General features: G+C 36.0%; 1 protein-coding gene across 7 annotated transcripts in view; it reads left to right on the top strand.

Annotated features, from left to right (window-relative positions):
* The window catches only part of GRM8 (glutamate metabotropic receptor 8), a 315,531-nt gene that overhangs the window by 232,050 nt on the left and 60,529 nt on the right, over positions 1-22,952 (top strand). For all 7 annotated transcript variants that reach the window (XM_071423785.1, XM_071423779.1, XM_071423786.1 and 4 more), the window contains one exon: positions 16,925-17,061. In XM_071423785.1, coding sequence (XP_071279886.1) covers positions 16,925-17,061 — 137 coding nt within the window. The remainder of the gene's footprint in view (positions 1-16,924; positions 17,062-22,952) is intronic.

The raw sequence follows: 22,952 nt of genomic DNA, 5'->3' as shown, positions 1-22,952 counted from the left end.
CACCAGGAGAGTGAAAATTCATTCATTCCTTTTTACTTTTTGCAGAATATGGTACATGTGACATTCATATGAAGTGGGTTACTGTCATAGGAACTAACAAACATCTTTCACAGTTCAATAATACATTCCCTGAGTACTATAAGAAGGCCAGAAAAATGGCCTCCGTGAGTTTCATGTCTCTATTCTGTGTACTAATTTCTGGTAAAAGTTCACACAAGTTGCCTAATGATTCTAAAATTGTTAATAAGTAAATATCTGGGGGGTTAGATGATGTGTGTACTTCAAGAAATCTTCCAAAGTTTATTCTGCTTACTCCAAGATAGCTCAACCTTCTGCAATTCAGTTTGGTCTAGAAAACTTGAGCATATAAGGATGAGATTTGTTTTCTTGTTTTCTGAGGTGCATCCAGTCTTAACTCAAATAGATTTCTTTTTCTTTAAATATACACAATTTTATATTAATTTATGTAATCTTGATAAAACACTTTTTAAAAAATTCATACACTTTTTAGATTTTCGCTGAAAAAAAATTTGAGAATTTTTAATGAAAAGCCACAAAAAGATTTTCATTGAAAAGGGGTTTTGATTGATAATTTTCTCAATATAAATACTTTTCTTTAAATCTATTTTTAAATTCTGGTATGAAGGGTCATTTGATTGGTATTCCTTTATCTTTAAAAATTTTTACTATGGGATTAAAAAAGAATCAAGGAATATTAGAAAATATGAATTGAACAATAACATCCTAAGTTCAAATCTGGTTATTGTTTGAATTGTACTATTAAACTTAGAGACCTTTAAACTTTAAATATGTTGCTGAAGAGTATTTTTTCTCATCATGATGTAAATCAATTCTGGAAAAGAATATTTCATTTTTGTACTTTACATGTACATTATATGACAATTCACAGAAAAAAAGCTGAAATTTTTTCAGCAGAAGTAAATGGGAAAAATTCCTTATTTGCCAGTAAAATTTTTGATATGGAAGAAATAAACAGTTTATATGAACACTGAGGGAATATTTAGATAAGCAGAATGTGGTTAATTAAATGGACTTGGAGTCAAGTACCTGCAGCATATCACAGGCGAGATGGATTGCTGCAGGTGCTAAAGACTGTGTTTTCATATATTACCATGCATCACTGCTTAGATTTAGGTCACTGTATTAGGAAATGATCATTATAGACTTAGATGGATACTGTGACGCTCTCTTCATGGTGTTTTGAATCATTATCCTGCTCTTCTAAATGTTCTTCATTACTTCACATTCTCAATCCTGAAACAGATGGTGTACAGGTGGATTTTAGCTCTCATGCATAGCTTGACTGGAGCAAATTAGGATCTTCTTTTATAGAGCTTACAGTAACTGTGGGGAGTCTGTATAAAAAAGTTTGAAGCCTTTTTAAAATGTTGGATTATATCTGTAAAGAAAATCTTCTCAATGACCAGATTTTGCAAGTGCCTTTTTGCACTTTGGGTTTTGTTTTGTTTGGTTTGGTTTTGGTTGTTGTTGTTTTGGTTTGGTTTGGTTGGGGTTTTATATTTTTTATTTTCAACTTTAATTGTTTAACCTCTGGACACAATTTATAAATATGATGCTGTGAATAAATTGTTTTCTGGACAGACTTTTCAAAAGGTTGTGCATCATCTATCAGAAATTATTGACTTTGCTTTTCTCAATAAACATGATTCTTTTCATTCAAATAAGTCCATCAGATTATCAGGTAGTGGAAATCAGTTTAGATGGATGGATTTTAGGAGAATATTTCCCAAGAAACCAACTCACCATGATTTTGGTGATTACCTGTATTTATATTTATTGAAGAACTCTTTATGAAGCTGAGCTCTACTCCACTACAGGATTTTGTTCAACCTAAAGAAACAAGCAACAAGAAATTAAAACAGTGCAATGATCAGAACAAGATTTTATAATAATAAACCAAAAAATTTCATTGTGAGAAAGACAGAAAGAGCGATAGAAGGCAAAATGTGAAATATATCAGGCAGGTAGGAGTTATGATCTTGCAAAAACATCAGGTGAGACCACTCCAGCTGAAGCTTGGCATGTGAATGCATATACTCTCACTGCAAGCAGGAGGGTGAAGAAAGGTGAACATTCTCAGTCTGGCACCTTTATACCTGCAGGATTCACACTGGTTGCAGAAAAATAAACATGTAAACTCTGCAGAACTGCATATGAAGCTTTCAGAGATGAGAGTCCAGGTGAGAATGCAGTACTGTGACACATGGCTGCCTTGCCCTGACCCCGTGTGGTGCCGAGGAAGCTCTGCTGGTTGTGGAGGCTGTGCTGCCAAGGTACAATGCACTGCACTGAGTGGGTGTGTTGGCACCTCTGAAGAAGCTCAGGGATACCTTCCTCCAGGCTTTCCTGCCTAGATGAGTTTGGACGATCAGCTAGGAAATGACCTAATACTTCCTTGGACTGTAGAAATAGCAAAAATTCAGATGAGTTTCAAGGAAACAGGGTCTTATGTGCATTACTTTTTTGTTAAACTAATGTTTGCAACTAAATGTTTCATATGTCAACTTATCCTCAAAAGAAACAAATCTGAAAGGGCTCCAGATAACTGCAGAGATAGAATTAAGAATCTGAAAAGGTTTTGTAATATTTTCCTAAATAAAAAGTCATACTTTTATTTTTCTAATTTGAGTTTTGTTGTGTAATAAAGCCGTTGCTCCAATGGAGGTATGATATGAGCATAGAAAGCAGCAATATTTGAGTAGGCCAAAGTTTTGGAGTTTTTACTTTAAGGGAAAGAAGCAGAACTCTGAGACACCATGGTAATGGCAAAGTATTCTTTTTCTTGGATAGGATCCTTCCTTGAAGCAATTTTTGAAACTCTTAGGCAGTTTCTGTAAGATCAGCATCTAGAGTCCTGTCTTTGTAAGTATTTTTTTTTTATGGATTCATCCAATAGAATTAAAAATCTCAAACACAGTTTATGTAGAGTGGTTGCTGTATTTTACACAATGGGATCATAAAATTCTAAATCTTCCCATAAGGCTTAACACTACCTTATAAATACACAGATGTAACTGTGAAGGGAGCTTGTTCAAGTTGTAGTAATTAACACGGGCTGTGTCTCATTGCAGTAGCTCAAGCTATAGTAAGCAGCAATTTTCACTACCCTGCCTTTTACTGTGTTTTTAATCACACCAAGATGTGGATTTTTTTTTTTTTCTTTTTAAGGGGATTTGCTCTGCTCTAAATACTTCTAGAGGCAATATTGATTTTTACTCTTTTGGGCAACAGAAGTCCAACTTTCTTACAGAGAAACAGCAAAAGGAAATGAGAATCTACACAAGGCCCTTTCCAGTATATGTCTGCCAGGTACCTAGTGCAATAACAGTATTTCCTCTAACCACCTGTCTAACCACCTGCAAGAATGATTACATTATTTTAAGCAGGTAGAGCTACAATTAGCAAATTAGGGGGCTTATGTGGTCTTTGAAATAGTGGTAGCAGTTAGATCTTCATATTGCATCATAGTTATCAGTGAGAACACTAGGTTTACTGACATTTAAAAAATCTGACTTGTCCGTGATGGTAAGCAAGCACACAATGCTGTTTTCTGTGGCTATTATTTGAGACTTCACAAGCTGGCAAAACTCTGCTTATATTAAATACCTGAGAAACTATGGCTACATGAGTTCCAACAACTGCATTGAATCTATGACTGAATCTAGGTACTAAATTTTAGATTATGAATTATTTTTAAATGCCATGATCTTAGGTTTTGGATACCTAGGCATAATCATATGAATTTGACAACCAATTAAAACTACCTTCAAGTGAGTTCTAGAAGCTTATTTTTTGATATTCTGAATAGCACCAGAAGCAAGATGCTCTTTTTCTTTCCTTCATTTTTAACTTCTGCTCGTGTATGAGTCTTTTTCTCAACCTAGTATTGCTGGGTTCAGCCTGCTTGCCAGGCATGTCTTTTGCCAGCTCAAGGTGTGTGATTTCATCTCTTGGCAATTCAACAGGTCCCTGTTCTCCATGAGCTTCCGATAGGCTGACATTTAAATCAGATAAAAACAATCCCTTTGTGGCAAGCAGGTAATCAGGACAGTGTCATTACTATAGTTGAGTATGCATTCAAAGAAGAATGGTGTCTGGTTTGCCCAACTGTGAAAATAGTATCTTTTTAGGGACTTCAAACCAAACCAGCATATTAAATATTAAAAACCTTGATAACAGTTGCAAAATAAAAAAATGTGGACATATGTTTTTATGTTACTCTCATTGTACAGTGATAAACTAGAAAGATTTATTTTTGGAAATTTTGAGCCAAACAACATATCTATAAAATATATCTCTTGGGTTTGAGATTTTTTTTAAACTTTTGTAGTTTTTTCCATAATGAAAATCAGTTGCAAACCTAATTTAATTATCTAGTTAAATAGAATTTAACTGTCTTCCTTATGATACTGAAGGAAGAAATCATTATTGTTTGATGTATATGACTTTTAGTCATTATATATTTAAGTTATATAGGGAAGATAATGCCAAAATTTGAAGGATGTGTAAGGTTACCATTTTTCATAATATCACTTAGTATAACTAAATGTTCCAATACCATGAATTCAGATGTCTTGAGCAAGGTCCCTAAAGAAACATTTAAAATTTAAGATTAAAAATACTCTTGGAGAATTTCTTTTGCACCATCTGGGTTTTTTTTTGACTAGGATTTTGCCTGCAAAAGAAAGCTCTTCTCCATGGTTCTGAGAATTCAGAATTTTTTAAAGCAAGCTAAAAAGATTCTCTCTCATTACATGAATTTAGTATCTGGGATCCAAAATGAAATTTTTGAGATTAGCTGTAAAATTTCAGTAATACTAAAAATATTATTATTTCTACTGACAGTTATTATTCTACTAATAGTTATTTCTACTGACAGTTTTTGGAATGTGAATTTCTCATACCAGTAGATGAGATTGAGATGTGAAGCCTCAAGTCTTACTGGATTAACAATATGGCCTGTGTTCCCTAATATTAATACAGAATAGCACCTGTAAAAAAATATCTCACTGAAGAACATTCATCACCAGTCTCCTTGAATGGAGAGATCAGCTGTTCAGAGAATATACAGTTCTTCTAATAAAGACTTGTTTTCCCATTAAAAAATTGTCCCCATTTGTCTTAAATAAAAGTAAATTACTGCCCTAGATATCAACAGCTTCAAATATGGTGCATTTAGCCAGGTGAATAACCTTGTATCCTAGGCAAGACTCAGTGAAAAAAGTCCAGTTATACTCCTCCACAGCAACCATGAAGGTATAAAAATTAGTATAGGCATTGGTATATAAGTTTCTGAAAATTTAATACTGAAAGATTCCATGGACTGACCTCCCAGATAGTCTGAATGATCTCTAAAGTAGGGTTTTTAAAAAAATGGGAAGCATGGGAGTGAGTATATAGGTTATAGGTGTTTTCAATTACTTCCAAATTTAAGTCAGCTTTTCAGTAAAACTGTGACCCATAAACGGATTGTAAAACATTTTAAACCAAAACAACTTCTTAAATGTTTTATAGCATTAATATAGTTTTATGTCTTTGGCGATTAGTAGCTTTACAATTGCCTTAAAATAACCATGGCAACAGAGTAAATTTTCAGTGGACATCAGTTGCTCACTAATGGTTGTTGCAATTGCAAAGAAACAAGATAGCAAAATCCTATAAATTACCTATCCTTTGAATCCAGTACATTAATTACTGCTGTGCAGACTTGAAGGACTCAGGAATTTCAAGCATTTTTTACTTGCACATCAGGCTTCTCAGTAACTGCTTTGTAGTCTTTCCTTCCTTCTGGCACAAGGTAATACTTTAATGAATAACGAAACATTTGTTGTGAATTGTATTAGATGGTTTTGCATTCTAGAAACATCAGAGAATAAGACATGACAAGGTCATAAGGCTGAAATAACTTTACCTTGGATACTTTGTAAAATTTAAAGCTATGATTCTGAGAGTGATGTTTCTGCTTGATGCTTCTCCAATTTTTTTGTGCTAATTGAAGCGTGGCCTGCAGCTCTGTGTGTGCTTATGTGTGTACAGTTGTGTGACTTAGTTCATTTTTGATGTAGACTACACAAAAGAAATCAAGCTACAAAATGGTTTATGGATATTTAACAGCTCCTCTTCAGAGTGGTGTCCTCACTAACTCTCAGAGTTTAAGCCCCAGCTAAGGCATTGGAAGGAAGGTTGGGTTTCATCCCTGACAAGTGATAGAAATCAATATTAGGAAATGCCCTGATATACTTTTAACCTGTTTAATTATTTTAATTAACACACAGCTGATTGCATTCCAGGAAAAAAACAGAAAATGGCTCAATGTCAAATAGGATCTTGTTCAGCAAGATGAACTATCCTCGTGGGTGACTGAGAGTACATTGGTCATAATAAGCTGCATGTGAATCTTGGTTAGACAGAGAAGAAAATGGCATTTAAGTTTCAGGTGTCTGCTAACTAAATGTTAATAGACTAATGTCTGTTACATAATGACAATCCCAATGAGACAATGTTAAGGATGCAGATGTGTCTTGTTTGAGAAATCTTAAATTATTTATGTGCTTTCAGAACATTCTTATAGCTAATTGCTTTTGGTTGTGGATTTGTACATTGAGTATTGGATTTTTTTGGTAAAATAGCTACATTGCATATATGCCTTAAATAGGAAATTGTTTCGTTCCTTCATTCTTTCTGCAATCCATTATTTCAATTATGATTATGTGACACTGATTTTGTTCGCTTGTTTTCTGTTCATTTTTATTCTAGCAATATATCATATCTGGAAAAATAATGGAGGCTTAGTAAAGAAGTAACAGAATGCCAAGATGTCAGTAATGATATCTGAGAACTATGGCTATGGTCTAGGACTTCCAAGTGCCTGGAGACAGAGGAGCAAAATTACAAATAAAAGCTCTCTTGGCATTGGCAGAGCAATCATTGTATCGGGGATGAAGCCTGTTAGCTGGACCATTTCCCTTTTTTTTTGACATTTTTACAATTACTCTAAGGATGGTTATCTTTACTCACCAGGATGCTGCCTCACTCCCCAGGAAGCTGTTACCTGAGGCAAAGAACTTTTATTTGCTTTTCACTGGCCTCAGGAACCTATTAACACAGAGGAGTTGCTTGAGAGGCTGGACAAACTCTAAAAACATTTGTCCAAAAGCACCTAGAAATATAGATGGCTCTTCAGATCCCCACTTTTTCTGCAGACAGCCCTTGCAGCTTAACTAGTTCTTGCACATCACAGTCTGCACTGATTCCTACAGTGTGTGGCTTTCTTTAATCATCCTTGTATGAGCCCCACTACCTTTTGGGCACAACTTTCACTGAGCTCCACATTTTCCATCTCTCTTGTGGTTCCATAGCAGAGTGATTCTTCTGGAGTTGAAAGGGAAGAAATCTTTCTTTCCTGAGACTTAAGATGCTCTTAAGATGCTCTTGTGAGTTACTAGTATTAACAAAAGTTGTTTCCTTATCTAAAACACTTTCTCTTTGGCATCCTTTGACTCTTGAAGTTCACAGAGGTATGTGTGTATCTGCTTGGTATGTTTTCATCCTGGCATGAAGTAAATGCTCAGACTGGAGTCTGAAATGGACATCTCTGCCTTCTCATATTCAGTACATGCAAGCTAATGAGAAAAGCCTGGTATCATCTGAAAGGCACTCTGTCAATTGTCAGCTTGATAGGCTCTTACCCAAAACCTGACAAAAATATGCAGTCAGCAGCGCTGAAATAAGTACATCTTTCTGGGAGTAATAAAACAAAACCAACAAAACCCATCTTAAACAACAAAACCAAAAAACAACCTTCCCCTGCCCCCCAAAAAATAAAAGGAAGGGGGATTGAAGCACAACAAAACCCTAACCAAACAGTGCCACACAGCAGGAAAAATGGGACGAGTAGGATAAATAGGATCCTCAGTATGTCACAATAGTTAATGGTGAAGACAGATATGGGCAGGGTGCACCCAAGCACTTCATGCCATGTAGTTCTCAAATATGTCCTGGTGAGTCCTTGCATACAATGAGATAAACAAATGATTTATGGTCAGAAGACAATTATTCTGTGTTTCCTAGAGTTTTAGGTAAAAAAGTTGCATAATATCTTGGACAGTCCTGAATGTCCTCAATCTCTTCTGATCTCTTTGAATGGCTTTATATAGCCACAGCTTCTTGAAAGAAGTTTTTTTTTCTTTTTTTTTCCAGAGGAATCATGACAACAGAAATGGTATGAAAACCCTGTTAATCTGGGAATGTTCCCATAACATGCTTGTGTTGCTGGGGTCTGCAGGTGATCCTGATTTAATAGAGAAATTCATGTCTACTTAAAGTGTATTCATTCTGGTGATTCTAAAAAATTACTTGTGGTTGTATTTGTGGAAAAGATTCCTCACACTTTCACTTCCACTTATGTCCCAGCATATGTGTTAGCTACTTTTTTTTTCTTTTTTTTTTTTTGTGTGGAAAATCATAACCATGAACTCTTCTCAGAGGGACTACAAGAAATGTGCTTGCTACTACTCGTGCTGAAAAATAAATTTATAAATAGAAAAGAATGCCCAACCATAACATTTAAAACCAAAATATGCACATGTACTTGATAACATTAAAATCACCATTTTCCACCAAAGAGTATTTGATACTAACCAGTCTATAATACTGTGCAAACAAAACTTTATGCATCTATTCACACATTTTTATATGAGAAACCTAACCACCCTCTTATAACTTCCTCTTTCAGTACAAGCTGTTAGCTTGTACTAGATAATGTCATATCATCCTGCTACTATTTTGGTATGTTACTAGAGTAGTCTTTATCTCAGCTGAATTTTATACCATGTGTTGATCTTTAGGGGATTGAGTGATCTGTTCCCATTGCATACAATATTCGTTCCCTGAGCCTGTTAGCTTTTTTGACTTGCTGGATTCTTTAGCTGTAAAACTGAATCAATCTTCTCTGGCTCACAATATATGCTGTAGATTTTAAGATGAAACCTGTCTCTATGGATTTTTTTGAGTACAGAATAAAAAGAAGCACTATTCTTTCAAATATGCTGGCAGCACTGAGCTTTTTGGCTACATGTAGGGAACAGCAAGCTTTTTGTCTCACTCCTTCCCTCCTCTCTTCTCCTCAAAACCCCCTCCCACATGTGGACAGAGCTGTCTCTTTTCCAGAGGTGAAAGGAACAAAGCTAAGGTGGCAGGGAAGGTTCAAAGGGGCTTATTTTCTCTTCTTCAGTAGCTCCTTCCCCATCAGACCTCATTCATCACATTCTTTTCCTAGGATTGATGGATGCCTCTGACAAGGCCACAGGGATAATTCCTGCCTTGCTGTAGCACCTACCTGTGAAGTAGCTCAGCTACATCTCCTACCCCTCCCTGCTGGCAGTGGAGTAGGGAAGGTCATTCACACAGCATTGTCCCACCACTGGGAGGAGAGGTCACGGCACAGCCTCGTTGAGCAGAGAATGAGCTGAGTCCAGACTGGGAGGCACAAAACTGCCTGCTCAGTTCTGTGTCACCATAGCAGGTGACAAACTGGTGTCTACCAATTTTCATTCTTTATCTGGCAGAATTCAAAGTTTAATCTGTGATACAGTCATATTACAGGTATACATATTTTCTGATAGTAGACTCAAGGTGCTGTAAGGGAAGGAGCTAGAGTTCTGTGTTTTTATATTATGGGTTGAGTTTTTTGTTAGAGGGTAAGAACAAAAATGTTACCACTGAAGTATATTTGCTGAGAGTGGCCAATAGCTGATTCTGGGGAAGAGAATGTAGGGAACAACGAAAATGTAGATGAATTTTTCTCCTGTATATACTTATTGAAGTAATAGCTGAAGGACTGCATGAACCAGAGTTTGCATTTAGATCACTACTTTTAAAACCCACTGTTACACCAACTAATTAATAATGGGGCAAATTGTTACTACTCCTATACTGTTGATGGCTAGAGTTCAGTCTCATCTCTGAATTTTATTCATTTCAGGGTAGGTTTTATGATGCATATCTCTGTGCTTGATGTGGGAAGAAGCTCTAATAGATTCTGTAAGGATAAAGCTCTACTTGATATTTGTTATTTTAAATACCATGGGCTTATGGTACTTGCCCTGGCTGATGTTATGCAAGAGTGGAATGAACTGTTCCTTTCACAGAAATACACAATTTTAATTTTTTCACTATGCTGAGGACCAAGACAACAAATAAATTATATGCTTCTGTGCAAAATCACAGCCTAAGTTCCCATCCATCAGCTTCAAAAATGTAAAGTTGTGCTGCCTGACCTGGAATTCATTTATATCAGTTTATTTCAATACCAAATTGTTTACTTTCTCCATAAGCCTTGCAAAGGGTACCACTACAATTTGTATTACATATACCCTAAATCTGCATATAATTTGTTTCTTGTAGCACTCCTAGTTTCTCTCTCATTCTATTTTGTGTTCATACATGAACAGCCAGAATTTGCCCCGTGGTAAGTAAGATAAATTGCCTAAACATGGGCATCAAATGCCATTTAAGATACCCCAGGGTATCCATCTGGCCTCCAGCTGCTGCCTCAGAAAGGCACAGATTCTCTGTCATATGCAGATTCTGCATATCTGTGTGGATGTATCCAGTATCTTAGGATATTTTAAATGTCAGTAAAGGTCTGTATTTAATGCAACTGGATGAAAACTTGTTTTGTTGTCCTAATCTTGAACTGAAACATGTAGGGTAAGCATGAAAAGAAGGCTTTTCAGATTTTGAATAGGTGTAAGACAATTGTAATTTTATATTTTAGTAACCACGTTGCTCATTTTGCTCATTGTTTTAAAATGTCTGCTGTGTGGAGATTGAATAGATAACAGCTTCATTTGTTACAAACCTCATATAGCTTGGTACATTTTATATTCTTTCTCTGACAGCCTGACATTCACAAATTAACTTTTGCTAGTTGTTTATAATTTTCTGATTAGTTGTTTATAATTTTCAAATTTTTTTTTTAATTAAATGTTATAAAAGCCTGTATTTACTCTTTCCATTTATTCCATTTCAACCTTCTATTTCATTTGTCTCATTGACTAACATCTTGATTAATTTTTCTTTATGCATTTTTCTTCTCTGGGAACTTTTGGTACTGAAAGTTCAAATAGTTATTCTCCCTCTTTTTACTTTCCTGAGAACAATTTAATTAATATACATCTCTGTAGTAGTTTTTCCTTTTAAAACCTACTTAGAATGAAATGATCATTAAAAAAAAAATCTGAACCTTTACTTCTAGTACCTGAAATTATTTGCATGAATTAATGAAATAAGAGTTGATCCTATAAATCTGAGAAGTCTTTCTATAAAGCTGAATGCTAAGAGATGGTGCATAGTTAATTAGGAGATAGTTAAGAGACAGTTAATTGTATTACAGTGCACTACATAGCTGCTTAACTTCCATTCTCCTAAGCCTGCCTTTGAATCCAGGATTCCTTCTTTAGATTCATAGCAGATAAAGTAGTTTATGTGAAACAGCTTAAAGGATGAAGACTCAGCTTAAGTAATTATAATTTCAAAGTTAAAAAAAGAAATTAATATAAATCCATAGACAAACTATTTCATAAATAAGAGATTTGTATCTGGTATCATACTTTATAATGAAATCTGCCCCATTAGAGTTGGAATATTCTGTTAATGGCAGTTGTGAGACTTATCAGCACAACCACTTTTCTACACTTTTTTCAATGTGCTGAAGTAACAGGGCCTCACAATAAATAAAATTTTAAAAAAATTTCATATAAGTGGAATCCAAGTGTGTTGATTTAATTTAAAATATTTTTTAAAAAAATAAGGCTCAGTGCTATTCTTAATTTAGGAAATTTTATATATTAATCATTTTTATATGCACTTGGCCAGTACTACACGTGAACTTGTGGTTTACAAGTAAATCTACTTCTTTTCCACTTCATGAAATGTAAAGAGAATTTCTCTGGAGGGCATTGGCCAAGTGCATGCTGTAATCTCACAGGGATCTAATATTCTGGTCTGCAGTGTGAGAGGAGATATTTAAGAATCATGTGAAATGTAATTTGACAAAGTAGGCACATGAAGGATTAGGTAGTTGCTGAGCAGCATCTCAAGAATATCAAGGTACATGTTTAAAGATTTCTTCAGAAGAATGTGAATTTTCAAGTCCAGTGCACAAATACAACAGTTGCTTATCAGAAAGGGTCTTCCTTGATATTTATGTAAGGCATTGAAAATTCAAAAGGGTCCATCACAGCCTTGAATCAGACTTAAAAATGTCATCTATTTTACCATTTTTTCTTCTCTAAATAATTTTTCTGGCTATTTCAACCTGCATTTTGAAAGGCTCATAAACAGCTGAGGTCACAGGAACATTCTGAAATGTCTAGCTGAGGTGCTAATTTAACACCCAGCGTTCTTTAATGATGATTGCTGCAAAGTGGGAAGGAGGAGGGAGAATTTCTTTCAGTACCAGAGTATTACTTTATACCTAAAAATTGTAAGTCCTTTGCTCAGCAAAGAGATACTTCTGAAACAGATCTCAAAATAAGTTAGAAGCTATGTGTTTATATTAAAAAAACCCAACCCAAACCAACCCAAACTGAAAAAGATTGGTATGAAGGAGAGATGAAGAATGTAAAAGCTCACACATGATTTTCCACAGTTAGCCAAGTTTATTATGTAGTCTGGAAATTCTACCTGGTAGTTTTGTTCTAGGCATCCAGAATAACTTAAAAATTTAGTTAAAATGGTGGCATATTGAATACAATTACCAGAGTCATTCATGTGCTAAAATTACACAGGCAACATAACTACATGCAGAATAAAATATGAAAAGGCTCAAAGACATAGTTCCCTCATTTCTCTTTAAATTATTAAATTGATAATTTATTAATGATCAATTTAATAATTACTTTAAAAATATTAAATGATTGCTTTAAAATTATTAAATTATTAAATAATTTTTTTATTAAATGATTCCTTTAAAAATATTTTTTAAATTTAAATCGGTGAAATTGTTTCTAAAAAAGTACCCTGCTTTTTCTGTTTTCTATGGTGGTCTAAACTAGCAATATAGGCACATTTATCCTAAGCAAAAGTAGCATTTTTCCTCTGATGGTTTCCAATGAATGTGGTTCCCAAATGAAGGTAGCCAAGTTCATTCTCTAGTATAAATACCCTACTCAAGAACACAACTGTTTGTTGTGGTTTCCCAAAGTACTTTTTATCTAAGCTGGATTTTATGTAGTCCTGGCTCACTACCTCAGGTCTTTGTTCTATTCTGTGCTACTTTCTCTCTACAGTGTGTTAAATTTAAATTTTGCTGGTAGACCTCAATGATTAACAAGAGGAGCATTTAAATTCTGTCTTAAACTTGAACTATGATGCAATTCCCTGCAATGGCAATGATAGAGTCTATGTGGCAGTACCAGATGCCAAGAGTGCTCAGTTCTGCATATCTAGTTGTCACAAAAAGAGACACTTGTATACTTCCATGGCATTTATTCGAGTGCCATACACTGAATCCAAGGTTGCCTCCTCACATGAGATTAATTGTTATGGTCAGCTACAGTGTTTCTCCACATGGTTTATTATCTGCTCTCTCTACAGTGTTAATCAGTTTTTCCACAGAAGTATGCACTTTAATTTGATGAACTATCCAACAAAGTGTATTTTCTTAGAAAACCTTTTCAATTTGAGGACTCTCCATTCCCAGATGCACTCTTCATTCAGGTCATTCACCAGGGTATATTTTTCTTCAGATGAGGTTAACATTTTTAAAGAATATTAATTAACCCTTGGTAGTTTGTTTATAACCTTGAAGCATCTAGTTTGCCTTACATTTTCATTCCGTCCTTACACTTTCAAGACTTCTGCTACCATCTTGCAGTCATTATTTTGGAAACCACTGGTCAAATCCACAGGTTTTCTTCAAAAGCCTTTAACTTTGCTTTCCTGGTTATGCAGCTAATGGTTTATCACCACAATCCAGTCATGTGTACCTCCTAGTTATAGTTCATTAAATGTTTTATTCCACAATGGAATCTGAATATAATAAGACATGGATTAAAGCAATAGTTTCCCTGTTAACAGAATATACAAGTGATGGCAGCATTGCTAAAACACAATCAAATATACTTTAGACCAGGCACTGTGGCTGTTACTGTACTTTCTAAAATCTGTAGTTTAACAAAGAGATAGTGTTTTTTTCTCAGTGTTAGGGAGTGTAAATCTTCTGTGACTTATTCCAGCTTTTAGCAAGCCTGATTTTATTAACTTGACAAAGGTTGTTTGACTTCCGCTTCATGGGAAAAGTCTTGCTGGACTCAGTTGGAGAAGCTGCTGAATGTAGCAAGTTGCTATGTCCCTGTTGATTGTGCATGAGATGCTATTGTGCTCTAGCTGAGAACAGCACTACACCAAAAAAGAAAGGTAGTTCTGGTTTGGACTAGTCAGTCATTTTGTACGTGTGTTGTGGATTAACCCCTGCAGCTGAGCATCACACAGGCTCGATCCTTCCCCCACCAGCTGAACTGGGAGAGAACTGGAAGGGTAAAACAGAGAAAACAGATGGGTTGAGATAAAGACAGTTTAATAAGTGAAGCAAAAGCTGCACACATAAGCAAAGCAAAAGGACTTAATTCACCACATGCTATGGGCAGGCAGGTGTTCAGTCATCCCCAGGAAAGCATCAGACATAGAGTGACTTAATGCCATCTCCCCAAATGTCCCCTTCTTCCTCCTTCTTCTCCAGGTTTATATGCTGAACGTGATGTTTTATGGTAGAGAATATCCCTTGAGTCAATTGGGGTCATCTGTCCTGAGTGGTCCCCTCCCAACTCCTCGTGCATCCCCAGCCTCCCCAGTGGTGGAATGGGATGAAAAGCAGAAAACACCTTGACTCTGTGTAAATGCTGCTCAGAAATAGCTAAAAGAAATCTCTGTGTTGTCAACAGTTTTTAGCACAAATCCAAATCAGAGCCCCAGTCAACCTACTGTGAAAAAAATCAACTTTATCCAAACCAAAACCACCAGAAGATATTTCTAAAGCCAGCCATATGTTATATGGCTCACACTCTTATTGCTGAGCATTATAATGTTTTAAGTTCCAATTGGTCTTAAGGTATACCAAGAACATTTCCTATCTGTTCATAAAAATGACTGTTTTTCCAAGAGGGCTTCAAAGGCTGCTGAGTAAAAAGATGAATTCTATTGTTGCTATACGGTAATGTTTTGAAAGTTACCTCCATAACTATGAACGAACAACAGCTGAGTATGTGTTTGTTGGGTGGAAGAAATTTATTGCATCAACCTGCTGTGTGAGCAGTGAAGAATAATTTCATTGCTTGAAAGATTGTAGACTGGGATTTTTCTTGCCCTTCATTCTGTCAAAATAATTGGGAGCAAAGCATGAAGATATTTCCAAAATTTTCTGTAGAGTCTCTTCTATCTTCATGGGGTCTTAAGTCTTTACCACACATAATTTTTGATACTCTTCTTCCATGGTTGCTCACGTCCAATTTTTGCAGCCAGAATTTTTCTGGCAGAACTGTCAAATTGGCACAGTATTTAATGTGCCACTTGTCACTCTCAAAACACTGTTTATTTCACTGGATATCAATTTTATATGAAAGCTGTTATACAAAACAAAATGCTTTAGAGAACAAAATACTTTATAGGAGAGAGACAGACAGACAGACAAGAAGAATTTATGTTGAAATCTTGGAGTGTGTAGACTGCTCCTACTTCTACTAGTTTATTTCTGCTTGATAGGTACCCAGAATTTCAAACGTTTTTTTTCACTCTCTGGAAACCACTCACAGTGGACTTAGTGCCTCTAGGTGGTACATTAACATGTGTTATAGTGTAGGAATTTACTGTGAACTGGTTATTCTTTTCTTGGGTGTTTACATGGAGAAACATGAAAACATTGTGGGGGCTTTTTTTTGTGGTTTGGGTTATTTCCCCAGTAAAGATAAATTTCATCTCCAGTCACTGAAATAGAACATTAGCATACTTGGATTTTTCTTCAATGGACCTCAATGGTAAATATGATTCACATCTAAATAAAAATTTGGGGAAGGTGAGTAGCTTTTGAAAGGTCTCTGCAGGAGTGCAGGTCCTTGATGTCACCTTGAGGGAATCCATCAAAGTGTGTTCTAATTTGGCTGGTCTGGTTGCCAAGGTAGATGTGTAGTTTTCAATCTTTGAACATTTTGTTGATCGAATAAGAACAGTGTCGATTTATAACTTTTGACAGCTTCAGCAATGGCCTTTTCTGTCAGGCAGTGTCATGTATAGAGGAGAGAGCAACAAGCACAGTTGATATACTTAATTTATTTTGATAAAATACTTTTTCATAGGTGGTCAGCGTTAGAAACAGCATACGTACTGTAACACAATTTAAACATTTGCATCTCAAGGTATTTTATGAGTATTGGCTCCTAAGTTGAGGATATTAGCAATATTTTTGTACTTAACTGGGAAATTTTTAACGTAGTTTATTACAAGATTGCTATTTTTTGCCTGCTGCCAAGTATACACATCCTAAAGTTAAATTGCCTTTCTTCATGTCAAAAAAAATTTCTTCATTTCTCTTTTATACTAGAATTTCCTAATGTTCTATAATACACATAAAAAACACCCTCAACCAAACAACCAAAGAAAAAGACAGCAAAGGATTGTATTTTAAAATTATTTTCATAGAATCATAGCGTAGATTTTGTGATGATGATAATCTCATACATTTTGTTTTGGGGAGGTTTTTGAATTTATTATCATACTATATTTGCATTATGAAGAACCTGTTCAATTTCTAATTAGAATTTTTTTCCCTAATGTATATTTTTTAAAATTCCTTTAAAGGCATTTATCGCTTTTTATATTTTTTCAGGGAGTGCTGGAACGCCTGTTGTTTTCAATGAAAATGGAGATGCTCCTGGACGCTATGATATTTTTCAGTATCAAATCACCAACAAGAGTACAGAATACAAAGTAATTGGTCAGTGGAGTAATCAACTTCATCTAAACGTGAGTACAGTGTTTCCCTTAGCATTGTCCTGCTGAAACTGGCTGCTCATGGCTTGGATGTTCACTGGGTAAAGCACTGGCTGGAGGGCCAAGCCATCCAGAGATGTCAGTGAATGAAGTTACGTCCAGTTAGCAGCTGGTCACAAGTGGTGCTCTCCTGGGATCAGTAGTGGGTCCTGTTTAATGTTTTCATTAATGATCTGGACAAGGTGATCATGTGCACCCTCAGTAAATTTGCACACAAGACCCAAGCTGAGCAGAAGTGTTGATCTGCTGCAGAGTAGGAAGGCTCTGCAGAGCACTCAGGACAGGCTGGATTGATTGCCATGGCAAATTACATGAGGTTCAACAAGGTGAAGGGATGAGTCCTACACTTGGGTCACAACAACCCCAACAGTCTGGGGGCAGAGTGGCTGGAAAACTGCCCAGCAGAAAAGGTCCTGGGGGTGTTGGTTGACAAAGCTGATCAGGAGCTGGAGTGTGCCCAGGCAGCCAAGAAGGCCAATGGCATCTTGGCTGTATCAGAAATAGTGAGGCCAGCAGGACCAGGGCAGGGACTGTCCCTTTGTACTTGGCCCTGGAGAGGCTGCAGCTGATAGAATCATAGAATCATCAAGGTTGGCATAAACCTCTAAGGTCGTTTAGTCTGACTATCAATCAAACACTGCTAGGACCACCACTAAACCATGTCCCCAAGGCCACATCTACAAGTCTTTTAAATATCTTCAGGGATGGTGATTCCATCACTTCCCTTGGCAGCCTATTCCATTGCTTGATCACCCTTACAGTGGAAGAATTTTTTCCTATTATGAAATCTAAACCTCTCTTGGCGCAACTTGAAACTATTTCTATCACCCTGTGAGAAAAGACTCACTTCCACCTGTCTACAGCTGTCTTTCAAGTAGTTGTAGAGACCAATAAAGTTCCCCTTGAATACTACAAGACATTGAGGGGTTGGGGCATGTCCAGAAAAGGGCAATGAAGTTAGTGAAGGGTCTGGAACACAGGTCTTGTGAGAACTAAATGAGGGAAATGGGCTTAGTTATTCTGTTAGGTAGAAAAGGAGCCTCAGGCAAGAATTTACTGCTCTCTACAACTACCTGAAAGAAAGAAGTGATGGGACAGGGGAAACTACTGGAAGTTGCACCAGGGGAGGTTTAGATCAGACATTAGAAAAAAATTTCTTCACTGAAAGAGTAATCAAGCACTGGAACAGGCTGCCCAGGGAAGTGGTCACCATTGCTGGGGGTATTGAAAAGATATGCAGATGTGGCCTTTAGGGACATGGTTCAGTGGTGGATTTGACCATGTCAGGCCAATGGTTAGACTTGAAGATTTACATGTCTTTTCAACCTAAATGATTCTATCGTTCTACAAATCAAATTATTATACTGACATTGGAGAATAAAATAATTTAATACTCAAATTAGTAAACACTTAAAAATATTATTTATTCTCTGTCAGTTGGCAGAAAAAAGCACTTCACCACTGTTCTTGAGAAGACAGTAAAAGCTTGCACAATAGCCGGAATAAAATTCTTTATATTTTCAAGTCAGGTGGGTTGTGTAGTTATCAGCTCCTTCAGATGATATTTTCAAATCATTTTATATCTGTTATTCCTCAGAGAGATTAATAAACTAGGCAAGGAAATAATAACTTTTCCTTTAAAAAAAGACAAAATTATGGGGACAGGTAAATTGCCCAGGTATTTCAAATAATATAAGAGGATGGAAATGTATTTCATAAAAGACAAATTTGAATTCTAACCACTTTTGATTTAGTTAAAACATAGGGATGATGAACTACTGCAATAAAAATATTCCTTGAATATAAAGGGAGACTTAGGTGTTTTTCTACATGAATAACTAGGATTTGTATTGCCCCTGATTACTTCATAGCAGAAGGAACAAAAAAAAAAAAAAGCCACAATTTACCCATCATTAGATGGTGTTTTTAATTGCTGTCTTAATTGCTTTTGTAAGTTTTGGGGTAGTTGAATTCCATCTGTGCATGGAATTATATTTGGGTTGAAAATTGCTGTCCTAACAAAATTCAGAGGATATATTACATAGACTTGTATGACAAATAGGCATCAAGGTTTAATTTCAGAATTTTTTGGGTCCAAAGTACTTTCTGGAAGAAGATGTCTTCATGTAAAGAGAGAAGAAGAAAAATGAATTTAATGTCTTTCCTTATTAGATATGCAATATACTTGTGTTAGGTGTTTGGGTACCTCTGCAAATACCAATATTGTTTTGCTAAAGGCTGATGAGAAGGGCAACAGTGTGAATTGATGACTAGATACACCAAAGTAAGTTTATGCAGTGAATTCAATAAAACCACAAAAAGAAGGTTTCAAATATCTCTGGTTTTCCATGTGAGAGGTTCCTGATGAAGAGTTACAAAGATAGCGTAGTAAATATTTACAAATTATTCTCCTGTTCAGACTATTTTGCAATAATTATCTAAGTGCTATCCACAGGACCACATATGATAACTCCCCATTTTCATCCACAGCTGTTAAACCACTATAGCATATCTACAATTTAATATCTGTAACTACTTGTCAGGGACTCATTTATTTAGTTATTCTGTCCAAATAGAAAAAATCTTACCAAAAGAAGCCATGTGTTGCAGATTGTGTGGCAGTGTTATTTCCCTTCACTAACCTGATATCTGTGTGTTGGAGGGCATGAAAGGAAAAAAAAATGCTTAAGCAAGTTTAATATTAAACATTAATTTCTGGAAAAGACTACAGTTAGTTTCTTATCATAACTATTATGAATATATTTGAGATTTTGATAATTGCTACATTTTTCTGAAATGTTAGTATTTATTAAATTAACTCAAAGACTGATACACACATTTTGCACAAATGCTAGTACTAACATAACAGTTATATAGCAATATCAAAAAAGATGCTGAAAATTTTGTTTCAATTTTAGTTCCTTTATGATCTGTCTTTTTCTATGTCCCCTTAGACATCTAAGTTTTTCATTAAGCCAGTAGTTTTTCAGTCCCATTATTTCTGCCTCATGTATATGTACTCAGGGGAACTCTGAAATATGAGTGGATTTATGGGTACTCATACTGCTGAAACCACATTGTGCTAACCACATTGACCACAAATCTAACAGGAAAGGATTTATCTAACATGCCCTCATTACCTCTCATTAGTTAAGGATGTGTTGAATGTTGCTTGGCTCTCTTTTTCCACCACCATGAGCTCACATGCTGGATGCAACTGGTTTTTCCAGCTCTCAGGCAGGCTCTGTCCAGTATGTGGAGTTGTGAAGATACAGGTGCATTGTCATCTTATTGTAGGGGCTCCGTACTGTTGTCACCTTATCACAAAAGTTCCATACCTTCATGGTGTTTCTCATGGACAGCTCCTCAGACCACCAACTCTTTCTTCTTCACAAAGCAGCCAACTGACTCCAGCTCCCTTCTCAACCAGCCAACCCACTCTTTTATAACATTCTTCTTCTCATTGGTTACAGCTGTGGCCTGTTAAAGTCAGGCCTGCTCCTAATCTTTAATAATTGCCCCAGCTGCAACTCCTTAGGGGTGAGATTACTTTCTACACTATCTTTATTTTCTTAAATTCTATCCCCCTACACGGGTGGGCTGGCACAGTGCCCTGCAGTGTGAGGTTCTGCTCCCAGCCTTGTGTTAGGGTCCTGCTCTTGCTCCACCACCCCCTGCTCTCCTGCAGAGCCCCTGCTCACCCGGGCCAGGATGTGAGCAGGCACACAGAGCTCACTCCTCCTGCACGCTCACTGAACTCTTAGCAGGTGCTGATGGCATTTACGACAGATGATGATCTGCTGTGGCAAAGCTGTTGCCTCCTCTCACTAGACAAAATATATTAAAACCAAGCCATCTTTTTGAATGATTGTCAATACTCCAGATCATCATAGTGCAAATTAGGAAATGCTTTTGATTGCCAATGAATCATAGGGAACACAGTGGATGTTTTCATTAGTTTCTGTGAAAACATCTATGTTTATTGAAAGTGAAGCAGCATTAAGATGGCAGAACAATTTTTACCCTGCTGCTCTTTAAAGGAGATGCTTTTAAAATACAATACTTTCCCCCCTGTACCCTTTCTCCTCTAGTTTACTTTTAATGAAGATACACGTAACTATGATTTTTAGTGAATATTTGTAAGCTAAATATCCTGTGTAGATACCTCTACCCTGGTTTTTACAGATATTTCTTCCTCAAATTGTGTGGTAACATGTTGTAGCTATGATGTGTTTATGATTATGTTCATCTATGCAGCTGGTATTGTGCTTCAGAAAATTTATCGTTTTTATTAATCTGTTCATTTTTCCTGTCAGAAAAATAAATCTTGAAAGTATCAGGTTTTTAGTACAGTTCAACCCTTGGAAAATTATTGTAAGACAAACTAGAACATATCTTCCATTTAAATAACTTAATTGAAAGGTTTCTCTTTTCTATTTCTGATTTCCTCATTCCCCCTACTGTTCAATTTTCCTTTTCCTTAAGATGCTCTTTGCTAATTTAGATCATATTTTGGCTGCAGGTTTGTTGTCTGGGCTGTGTCTTCTCATCTGGTAGCCAGCCCCAGTCTGTCTCTGGCCACCACCCTCAGAATTCAGGGTTGCTCTGCTGATGTCTCTGGCTCCTCAAAGTTTCACTGACTCTGCAGGGTCCTTGTCAAGCTTCAGACTTGTTCCTTTCTCCTTTCAGTGCTGGTTTCCCTTTGGGCAGAAAGTGGCTGGATAAAGACTCTGCATCACACTCCCTAAGGGGCTCTTTCTCAGCAGGCTTCACCAGCTGCAGGGACCCTTCTAGCTCTAATGCCACTGAAGTCTCCATGAAGAAACCAGCATCAATGCTCTCCTTTAGGCTAACTGACCTTTTAAATTTCCTCTGAAGCAACTATAGCTTCCAGATACAGGCACTTCATGACTACTGATCAGTCCTACTCTTGTAATTCTTACAAAAGAAATGCATGACAATGCTGATATAGTAGATAAATTAAGAAACATTACCGATCTTCCAAATTAAAATTTTTGCATGATTATTGAGTTTGAATAAGGTATCTCAGTCTTTGACAGACACAAGGAAATTCTGAAAGCAAATATTTAGAAATGTCCAACAATAATCTCAAAGAACCTGACTGTCTGATGAATCTGACCATGTAAATTCACACCTGTTTTAGTAAAGTCCTTTTACTCTCCAAGGTTTCCTGACTTTAAGTGATCTTAATATACTGGAAACAACCAGACCTTTTAAACTTTTAATATGATTTTAAAGGAAGAAAAGAAATAACTGCCTTAGAATTTCTGCTCATTGATGATACATTAACTGTCAGTGTTTTCTGTTTACTTTCATAATTTTCATTATCAGTAGAAAAAAGATAACTTAATTTTCAGGGAAGTTAAAATGCTTTCTTCCAAAAAAAACCCCAAAAAACTTCTGGTTTATATGATGAATAAAAATTCAGGCAAAGGTAGCTTTTCTGCAAAAGTTATGTTTTATTCATATTGTAACAGCATTTTGCATACCAGGTAACACATAAAAGTTCTCTACAGATGTGTGGGTTTAGCAAATTTGAGCTCTCAACCATGTAATGTCTGTACAAGTAAAGTTGTTAGAAACAAGCTTGCTTTTCTTTGCACTTATAATTTGAATCAAGTTCTTTTTATGATTAATAATGAATTCACCCTTAGAAACTGTGTTCTGTATTGCATGTGTTATAAGGGCTAGACTAGACATAGATGTTGACTGGTGGTTTTTGTCAGTGGCAGTAGATGGAAATAGTTCCAGTCCTAAAATTTTGATAATGACTTCCTGAGTTCCTTTCCTTAGAAACCCATTCAGTTTGTTTTGGTAATTTCTTTTTTTCTCTGAACATTTAT

This window comes from Agelaius tricolor, unplaced genomic scaffold, assembly GCF_023055355.1.
Source record: "Agelaius tricolor isolate 1412-34295 unplaced genomic scaffold, bAgeTri1.0.p SCAF_3, whole genome shotgun sequence".
Classification (NCBI taxonomy): domain Eukaryota; kingdom Metazoa; phylum Chordata; class Aves; order Passeriformes; family Icteridae; genus Agelaius; species Agelaius tricolor.
Note: the sequence above shows the minus strand (reverse complement) of the source record. Positions and strands in the feature narration are given on the sequence as shown.